Genomic DNA, 10175 nt, shown 5'->3' with positions numbered 1-10175 from the left:
AGAATCAAGCCATTGCTTCCCCACCAAGAACTACTGCTGCTAATTAGTTGGCTGACTTAATACTTAGTTCATAGCAGGTTACACGGTGGTAGATTTAGGTGTTGAAGAATAAATTGATTGCATTGAGGGTGTGTTGGAAAAGAATATTAGAATATTCCTGGTGTCAAACAAAGAGACAAATCAGCAAAGTGGAAGTAACTTGGGAAGGTAATTTTATTTTTGCAAAGAGTATCTGGTGAGCAAGTCCACTGGCATGGAAGATTCATTTAGCTTTTGACCTAGTGCATGTTGTTTTTCATTTCATTGGTAGGAGCTTATCCTCACAATATGATGTGATTAACTAATTCTTAATCAGCACAAAAGGAAATGGTGCGATAGAACCAAATTTCAGTAATGTCCTGCCAAGGACCAGCCTTGGCTTAGAAAGGGTTCCTCAGGAAACTGAGTATTAGGGAGCGGTATAAGATGACTCCAATCCATTCCTGGGTACAAGCTTGTGTTCTGCTTGAGCTGGCTCTCTAGATAGCTCAGCTCTTGCAGACCAAAGCCCAGTCTTATTTACATATCAATTCAATCATTACCCTAGGTTCCCTTTTGATTATCCCATGAATCAGCATTTTTAGGACCTTAGCTCCTTGATTCTTAGAGACAGGAAGTTTTTTTCTTTTTTCTTTTCTTTTTCTTAAAAAAACCATAGCAAATGAACTGAGAGATCTGCCTGTGTTTGGTAGCACAAACAATAAGTGTAGCTGCTGGGTGACCATTCTTACCACACCTGGACCTAAACTCATTCTGTCCCAGGCTAATCTTGAACTCGAGAATCTGCCTGCCTTTGTAAGCACAAACAATAAACTTAGCTGGGTGGGATCTTGCTCTGAGATCACCATTCCTTAAATCTTAATATCTTTCTGACAGTTGGCTTGACAGTGCAGCGTCTCTGTTCTTCTAGGTCTGTAAAGTCCCTCATACAATCATACTGCATTCATATATTTTGCATAGTTGAGAAATTATATATTCTTGAACTCATGTTTTCAGAGTTTTTTTCCTGTAGGCTTAAGGGCTGTCCTGAAGGTCATGGTATTTACCATTTTGCTGAGGAATACATCTTGCTGTTTCTGATTATCATGGAGTCATTAACCTTAACAGGGAGGGTATTCCCTGAAGGAGGTGCATGAAAACATAGACATTTTTTCTTTTCTTTCTTTTTTTTTTGTCTCCTGTGGACTGTTGACAAGGCAGATCACACAATAGCATAGTGTGCTGTGGACAGCAGGATTGGTCCTTTTAAGTATTAGTTCTGTGGCAGCCAGCCTTGGAAGGGTGTCAAAGCTTTGGTGTTTTTTTTTTTTTTATTTTTTTGTTTTTGTTTCTTTTTCCTTTTTTTCGGAGCTGGGGACTGAACCCAGGGCCTTGCGCTTGCTAGACAAGCGCTCTAGCACTGAGCTAAATCCCCAACCCCAGCTTTGGTGTTTTTAAGGTAAAGCAGTAAGGGTAGTGTTCTTGGAGACCTAGTTACAGCTGGGCAGGAGCATTCACCACTCAGAAGTCCCCATTTTTGTGTCAGGTTTTCTGGTAGCTGCCGAGTAGATGTCTTCTCTTTGGGGCATACCAAAGGCATCTGCTCCAGTTTAGAGCTGAAACAATTCCATTAGTTCTTTCCTGTTTATAAGATTTTCGTTTACAAAGTTAAGCCAGGGATGAGAGTAGAAATTGTCACTCTAGTGTTTGGGAGGCTAAGGAAGTAGAATTGCAAGTATGAGGCCAGCCTTGGGCTACAGAATTAAGACCTGACTCAGAAACAGAACACAAAATGAAGATGTGTGTGTGTGGGTAAGTGGTATACAAATACTAGTATTTTCATACACTTCTCTTTGAATAAATTTAGTACACATTATCCAAAGTACATCTAATCCTTATTTGTCTTTGAATTTTAGAAATCTTGCAAAGGGTAGCATGTTTTTGAGTTTCTATATTTCTCTTCCTTAGACTTTAGTAAAATTTAAAATCAACAGTTTGGCAGAAATAGATGGGCAAATAAATACCTGGGATGCTGACTTGGGCAGGGAGCCTTACCTGAAGATGTACCCTGACTTCCCTCTGTGCAGGAAGCTGTCATGTTATGTCAGGTATGCATGATGTGCAGATGCAATGAAGTTAGGCGGCAACAGACAGTTAGATACCAGGAATGCTTGGTCATCTTCCTGGCAAGATGCAATTGGCCCTTTAATCAATTTGAACTTAATAATGTATGAAAATTTTTAGTTTAATAATAAACACTGACTTTTTAAAAACATCTTAAATCTGTTGTGAAAGTTACATTAACTGTATTATGATGATGAAAAGTCATTTTATGTTAAAATGGCAAAGGATAAGTAAATAGCCTTGTAGATGAAAAGCGATACTTTTGTGTCATTCATGAGGGAAGTTCATTCAATTGAATGCTAGTATATGTTGTCTTTATTTAAAAACAGTCAGGGAGGTGGAGAAATGGCGAGAGCACTGACTGGTATTCAGAGGACCAGGGGTCCATTCCCGCATGCATATGGCAGCTCCAGCTCCAGGAGTTCTGACCTCTTCACACAGGCACACTTGCAGGCAGAAGACCGATGTACATTAAACAGACAGCAAAGCCAAACAATCCCTGCAGCTCGAGTAGTAGTAGGAGGGAACTGGCTTCTTCAAGGTATCCTTTGTTGTTGTTGTTTTTAACTATTACTATATATAAGTACACTGCAGCTGTCTTCAGGCACACCAGATCCCATTACAGACAGTTGTGAGCCACCATGTGGGCACTGGGAATTGAACTCAGGACCTCTGGAAGAACAGTCAGTGTTCTTAACCTCTGAGCCATCTCTCTAGCCCCTGTCCTTTGAGTTTGAAGACATCTGTGCACATCACATGTGCAAAACACACACACACACACACACACACACACACACACACACACACACACAAATAAATGTTCAAAAGAATGAAAAGGGCAGAGCAGCGTTTTAGGTTTAGGAATGTCTCTGGAAGGTCTGTTTTTAGTGGTTGGTTGGTTGGTTGTTTCAGAAAGGCTGGGTCAGGGAGATGACACAGTGAGTAAGAGTGCTTGCTGCATAAGCCAGACAACCTGAGCTGCATCCCTTGAAACTGCTGCAGAGGAAGAGAACTGAATCCTGAAAGCTGTTACTTCTGACCTCATTCTGCGTACCGATACTCAGATACACATGCATTTACCATCATAGTGGAAAATGTTTACTATAAGGTTTATGCATGCATGTTTTGCTTACGTGTAGGTCTGTGTACCATGTGTGCTTGTGTTTGCAGAGATGAGAAGAGAATGTCAGATCTTCAGGGACTAGAGTTACAGACAATTGTAAGCTACCATGAGAGTACTGGGAATTGAATTCAGGTCCTCTGGAATCAAACTTGACTTTTCTAGAAGAGCAGCCAGTGAGTGCTCTTAGCTACCGAGCCACCTCTCTAGCTTCTAGATGAGCATTTTTGAAAAGAATAGAGTACCTGATTTCTATAAGACTCCTCAGTTGGAATTTGCCATGTGCTTCTGTGTAATTGGTTCCAGGTTACACATCATGAGGTAACTACACAAGTGTAATTGTATATAGGATGTGTTCATCAAGTATAAGATACTGACTTTGTCAAGGTCAGTTGTGAATTTTCCCTTATAGTTGAGATAATTTTTTTTTTGTTTTTGTTTTTTGTTCTCATTGCAATTAAGAATGCTTTGATATGATGAAAATATTCTTGAGTTTTGCTTTTGTTTTTGGGTCAGGGAGTCGCCCTACAAACCATGTGAACACCAGTCTCAGTCAGAGAGAGGGATGATTTATTGAACACACACCCTGATACTGATTGATCAGGGATGTAGCTCAGAATTATCTGAGGTTGAGACCCCAAACATCTTTCTGTGTCAGCTGATAAAGGGAAAAAACAAACAAACAAACAAACAAACAAACAAACAGTAAGTTCATATTTGGGTGCAGGAAGTGCTTACCTGATGGTTGTCTCTGGCTTAAGCCATTTTAGATATAACAGTTCATATTGACCTTAGTTTGATGGGCCTGTGGAAAGCTTGGTGGAATTTAAGATTAACAAACCTCCTACAGAACCTATAGAACATAACAAGATAAGTGGTCAGCATGACCTTGCTCTGAGTCAGGTCACTTCTGTGTCAGTGACTGGCAGGCATGTTACAGCAAAAATATGGAATAGCTGGGGGCACGGAACAAAATGACTGCAGCTATTGGGTGGGGTGCAGGCCTCAACAGTTCTTTCTCCCTCTGTCTATCTGTCTGTCCGTCCATCCATCTGTCTGTCTCTCTCTTTCTATGTTTCTCTCTGTCTCTGTCTCTGTGTGTGTGTGTGACTCTGTGTGTGTATGTGTGTGTGTGTGTGTGTGTGTGTGTGTGTGTGTGTGTGAGAGAGAGAGAGAGAGAGAGAGAGAGAGAGAGAGAGAGAGAGAGAGAGAATATGTGTGTGTGTCAGGAACAGGGTCTTGCTATGAGCTCAGGTTGTACTCAGATGCAAAATAATTTTTACCTTTTTTGAATGTTGAAATTACAGGTGTAGACCACTCACTATACCTGATGTATATATAACATAGCTATATGTCTCTAAAAAACAAACTCTTAATTCAGTAGGTTTAGTATTCATGAATGCATTAAATCGGAGCCAGTATGGTGGTGTTGGTAAAATGGTGACTTTGGAAGTGTTGTAAGTGGTGACTTTTAACTCCCATCTTCTTTTCGTTATAACTGTTTGGCATTCTAATATAAAGAAGTTTTTCCTCATTTGCTAATTACACATTAATTATTTCGTATTGTTAGAGGGTTATTATAGTCCCTCTCTTTTGAGCTTCTGCATTGCTGTGCTCTTGTGCTGTGTTTCCACTCTTCAGCAGTCTTTCTCAGAGGATGCTGCCTGTGCTTGCTCATCCCATGGCAGCCAGGAAGCAGGACAGGAAAAGGCTGGAGACCATCACATTCTTCATGAGTGCATCAAGTTATCTATTTCCTCCAACTAAGTCACACCTGAATTTAACAATTAATTTACATTGAAGCCCTTCTGATTTTATCATGTCTCACTAACCCACAAATTCGAGACCAAACTTTTACAATGAGGCCTTTAGAACAGGAAACAGGGTGCCTTCCTGTCCAGACTGTAACTTTCTTGACCTCTTAGTGCTGATGGTGTATCTGGGTGTTCCTAGAGTGCTATCAGCTCAGTATTGTGGGGAGCAGATATGTAAGTTGAGGGAGAGTCTTGCAGGATACCTCTGCTGACTCTTGGGAAATCCCTGCCAACTCTTTCTCCTCCTTCCTGCTGACTACTGTGGACAGACTAGCGGTATAGACCATTGCTGTCTCATGAAGCCAGATGGGTAAGGGAGGCAGCTGGGCATGGGTGTGTTTGCCAAGGTATTGTCTCTGCTTCTTTTCCTGAAGCAGGAGTGGGGTATATTAGTTATTTTGTTTGCTGTTAGGACAAAATTTTGACCAGAACAACTTAAGGAAGTAAGGCATTGTTTTGACCCCAGTTTGAGGAGTCAGCCTACCACAGTAAGGAAGCAGTGGTGATGGGATGGGTGTAACTGGTCATGCTGAAGTCAGTGAAAAAGCAGAGAGATTAGTTTAGCTGGTTTGCTTCTTTTCTTTGTAGTTAGCCCAGGATTTCACCTCATGTAATTCTGCCTTCCCACCTGGTCTAGTTTCATTTCTGTTGCTGTAATAAAATTTCATGGCAAAAAGAGCTCCTTAGGAGAGGGAGAGTTCAGTACTCATATCACTTCCACATTCACAAGTAGAAAGAAATGAATGGGAGCATGCTTGCCATTCATTTCTCCATATCTGTTACCTAAGATGGTTCTTCACAGGCCATCCTGTTCACTGCTAGGAGGTGGGGCCTGGGAAAGTGAAGACTAAAAATGAGGTGAACTAAATGTAGCCCACTTTATTCAGAGGATCAGACAATTTATACCCTGAGGTGTTAATGTGGCAAACCATATTTTTCCACAGAGGCATGTGTATGTTTTTGTTGAGTACCAGCTGTGGTTTGGGTTCTGCTTTCTCCCTGGAATAATGAATTGCAGTCTAGAATGGGTGGGGTCTGCAGGATCCCAGTCTGGCTGGGATTAAGGCCTGGGGTTGGAGGTGGGGGGTGGAGGGGATGTTCTCCAAGGATTTCAATGTTACTAGCTCTTTTAGACAAAGGCCTTTTTCAACAATATTCAGTGAAACACCTTGTGTGCATACACTTTATTCATGGTGGACATTGGGGTGCGGGTAGGAGTTTTCAGGTGAATACAAAGCATTGGCTGGAGTGAAGTACTGTGAATGCCTTATTTGCAGGGATACAGATACTTGCTGGGTAGGTTCTTATAGGGAAAGAGAAAGTTGAACATGAAGGTTTGCCAAGGACTATGTAACCTTCCTCAGGTAGAGGATGTGGGGTCGGGCTCCCCAGATAAGGTCAGAAAAGGGGAATCCCTGCTGGAAAAGGGAGACCTCCATATTGTGCTGAGCTCAAAGGAGCTGTCCGGACATAGTAGACGTTGATCTTAAGTAGCAGGGCTTCCCACCAGAGGCGTATAAGCAAGTAGTAATAGCCAGTTGTGATGAACAAAGTAGACTCACTCCATCTGCTACAGCTGGGAGAGGCGTCAAAGCACAACATCAAAACACTTCTGTGTTGTTTGAAGAAACTGAGCTCACAAGATGCTTGTCTTTTTTTTCCCCTTGAAGTTTTCTCACAAGCACTCAGAGTTCCCTTCTTATGTCTCCATTTGTGGACTGTGTTCTGACACTAACCCAATGTGGACAATCTCACATTTAGGCTCTCTTCTTTGGTGATTCTAGGTTGTGTCGAGTTGACAATTAGAGCTAACTGTCATACCACCTCAATTAACCTAATCTAGAAAATACCTTAAATATGCCCAACCTGTCTAGTTAATAATGCATATTAACTATCATAAGGGGTGATGAGTTTTTCTGAGAAGGTGCTGCAGATTGATTTGGCCTCACGTTTCCTTTTGTCATTCTGCTGTCACTGCTGCCCAGTCTGCGACGATGGAAAACCACATTTAGTTGATCTGTACTCAGAACTCCCAGTTGAGCCTGATGGGCGTGGTATAGGGCCTATCTACATCCACTGAGAGCTTGCATGTGTGTGAACTAGACAGCGCTCTTAGTGGTCCTGACTGACCTTCAGTCCAAGGATTGGCGAAGATGGCTCTAAGCATCCATTGGTTTCCTTCTATGAGTTCCCTCAGTGTCTGTGCAGACACCTAAAAACACTTAGGTTTAGACTACACTGAAAATCACCTGTCGGCCCTTCTTAGAAGAGGTGTGTGGCCAGCCTTGGGTTGGAAGGGGAAAGTAATGTCCTCCTGCCCTTTTCTTTAAGTGGGGATGGCCTGTGTTTCTCTGGTGGGAATAATGAGGATAACTGGTTGGCAAGAGGAGTATTTGGGAAGTACTTAGCATAACAAGTGCTTGCTTCTAGCAGAGAGAACATTAAGACTAGGTTTTTTTTTAGATTCTGTGTAATACAGATTTTGGGTGCAGAGAAGAGCATGATCCTTCTCTTGGGAGATCAGGTAAAGTGGAATTAGCACTGAGCTGAAGGTTCATTGTAATTGTTCTAAGAAAGAGTTTAGATAGTTTTTGACGAAAATATTCCTGCAGAGGTTATCATACCTTTAGGTTCTACAAGTTGAAAGTCTTTTTTAGCTTCAGGAAGAGTGTGGAATTTTGGTGTTCAAGGCCTTGGAACTATACTATATCCTTCCACATGGACCAATACAGTAACTTAAGTGCCTAATTGAATTTTATTTACCCATTTCTGTAACTTTAAATGATGATGATGATGATGGTGGTGATGGTGGTGGTGGTGATGATGATGATGATGATAGAGTTTCACTGTGTAACTCTGGCTGGCCTGAACTTGCTATATAGATTAGGGTGGCCTTGAACTCATAGAGTTCTCTGCCCTCTGAATGCTGGGATTAAACGTGTGTACCACTACACCAGACCTATTTTTTTTTTTAAAAGATTTATTTATTTATTTCATGTAGTGAGCATACTATCACTGTCTTCTGACACACCAGAAGAGGGGATTGGATCCTATTACAGATGATTGTGAGCCACCATGTGGTTGCTGGGAATTGAACTCAAGACCTCTGGAAGAGGTACTCTTATCCACTGAACCATCTCTCTAGCCCCAGACCTGTTGTTGTTGCTTTTTTTTTTTTTTTAATTATGTATATGTGTGTATTCTTGGTATCCAGAAGAGGACATTGGGTCCTCTGGAGTTGGACTTAGAGCAATTATATACCACCTCTTGGGGTACTGAGAACTGAATTTCAGCCCTCTGGGAGAGCAGCATTGCTCTTAACCATTTGAGTATCTCTTCAACCTCACTTTCTCTGTGACTTTTTTATAGATGTCAAACACTTGAAATAATTAAACAGCATTAACAAAATGAATTTTAAGGTAAATGAAATGAGCTAACAGATGCATAGCAAAGTAAATTGCTGTAATAGAACCGAAGCATTTCAGATTTCTAACGATGTAAGAAAGATATAAACACATTTTTAAGAATGCTGTTCAGATGTGGGGATAGTATGTGCCTTTAATCTCATCTCCGTGAGTTTGAGATCAGCCTGTCTCTGTAGTGAGGTCCAAGAAAGCCAGGGCTGTTATACAAAGAAACCCTGTCTTGAACAAACAAAATTACAAACAAACAAACATGAGTGCTGTTCAGAGCTGACAGATTAGGCATTTTCTCCAGGGGACTGTTTTCTGACTGTCAGTCCTCTTCCTGGAAGGGATTGTGCTAATGGTGGGCTAGTAAACCCTGTGTGGGAAGATGAAAACTTTTGTCCTTGATTAGACTTGTGCCCCTGATGTTGATAGCCATTGTCTTTTGTTTTCTTCCCCTCCAGCAGGCAGTTCTGGCCAAGCAAGAGACCAAGCAGGATTGCTGCATGAAAACTGAACTGCTAAGGGAAGGTAAGGACCAAGTCCCCTGACAGGAGAGGGGCTTTGCTGCATGCACCCTTCCCATGATCTCGCCAGCCTTTTTACTTTCTTGGAATTTATCCAGGGTTACAGTATAATTTTTAAGCTCTCCCATTCCTGAACAGACCCATATACATTGCATGTACACACACACAAACCCCTCCCCCCCTTTTCTCTCACTCACTCTTCAGTTTTAGATTTGCATGACAGGTTTGTCTCATGCCTGGTCAGTGAGCTTGTCTACACAGTATGACTTTCAGTCACTTTTAATAGTGACTATTTATTCTGTATTGTCAGTCTTATTTATGTTGCTTTTCTGTGAGTGGATTTTCTGGTTTTATTTTTGTTGCTGAGGTAAAACACACCAACAACAGTATCTTAAGGGAGGAAAGGGTTTGAATTTTAAGTTATTGACTATTATTTTTCAGAAGTCAGGGCAGGAACTCAAGCAGCTGGTCATATCATGTCTGTGACCAAGAGCAGAGAGAAAGAAACACACCTATCCTGCCTGCTTGTCTGCTCCTCGTTGGCTTTCTGTACTCTAGTATAGTCCAGTCTGTGGGTGGTGCTATGGTGGTCTAGGTTTTCCTGTATCAATTGACAGTTAAGACAGTCCTACTGGGGCTGGGGATTTAGCTCAGTGGTAGAGCGCTTGCCTAGGAAGCGCAAGGCCCTGGGTTCGGTCCCCAGCTCCGAAAAAAGAACCAAAAAAAAAAAAAAAAAGACAGTCCTACAAAGATATGTCACAGACCAACCTGGTCTATATAATTCCTTTTTAAGATTCTTTACCATGTGATTCTAGGTTGTGCCAAGCTGACGATTAAAACTCATCAGTGCAGTAATTAATCTTCTCAGCCCTTGTTGTCTGACTGGCACATTTGAAGGACATTATATGTAATAATCCTAAATTGTTTTTTTCCTGAGCAGTTTAAATGTGACGCCCCATTGCCTTTTGTCTTGCTAATGGTTTAATCTGAAATATTTATCTGCATTTGTCCTTTTAAAAATATGCAATACATAATTTTTCCTCAAAAAAAAAACATATATATATATATTCCTCTTTCTCTGTCCATCCATCCATCCATCCATCCATCCATCCATCCATCCATCCATCCATCCATCCATCCATCCATCTATCTATCTATCTATCTA

At 41.3% G+C, this 10175-nt stretch overlaps 1 protein-coding gene across 11 annotated transcripts in view; it reads left to right on the top strand.

Annotated features, from left to right (window-relative positions):
- The window catches only part of Ehmt1 (euchromatic histone lysine methyltransferase 1), a 148291-nt gene that overhangs the window by 46945 nt on the left and 91171 nt on the right, over nucleotides 1–10175 (top strand). For 9 of the 11 annotated variants that reach the window (XR_010064648.1, XM_017591873.3, XM_063284055.1 and 6 more), the window contains exon 2: nucleotides 8948–9014. Coding sequence is in view for 9 of the 11 variants with exons in the window: in XM_017591873.3 (XP_017447362.1) it covers nucleotides 8948–9014 (67 nt within the window). In the remaining 2 variants the exon portion in view is untranslated. The remainder of the gene's footprint in view (nucleotides 1–8947; nucleotides 9015–10175) is intronic. The other 2 variants (XM_063284053.1, XM_006233619.5) reach the window with 1 other exon arrangement.

Source organism: Rattus norvegicus, chromosome 3, assembly GCF_036323735.1.
Source record: "Rattus norvegicus strain BN/NHsdMcwi chromosome 3, GRCr8, whole genome shotgun sequence".
Taxonomy (NCBI): Eukaryota; Metazoa; Chordata; class Mammalia; order Rodentia; family Muridae; genus Rattus; species Rattus norvegicus.
Note: the sequence above shows the minus strand (reverse complement) of the source record. Positions and strands in the feature narration are given on the sequence as shown.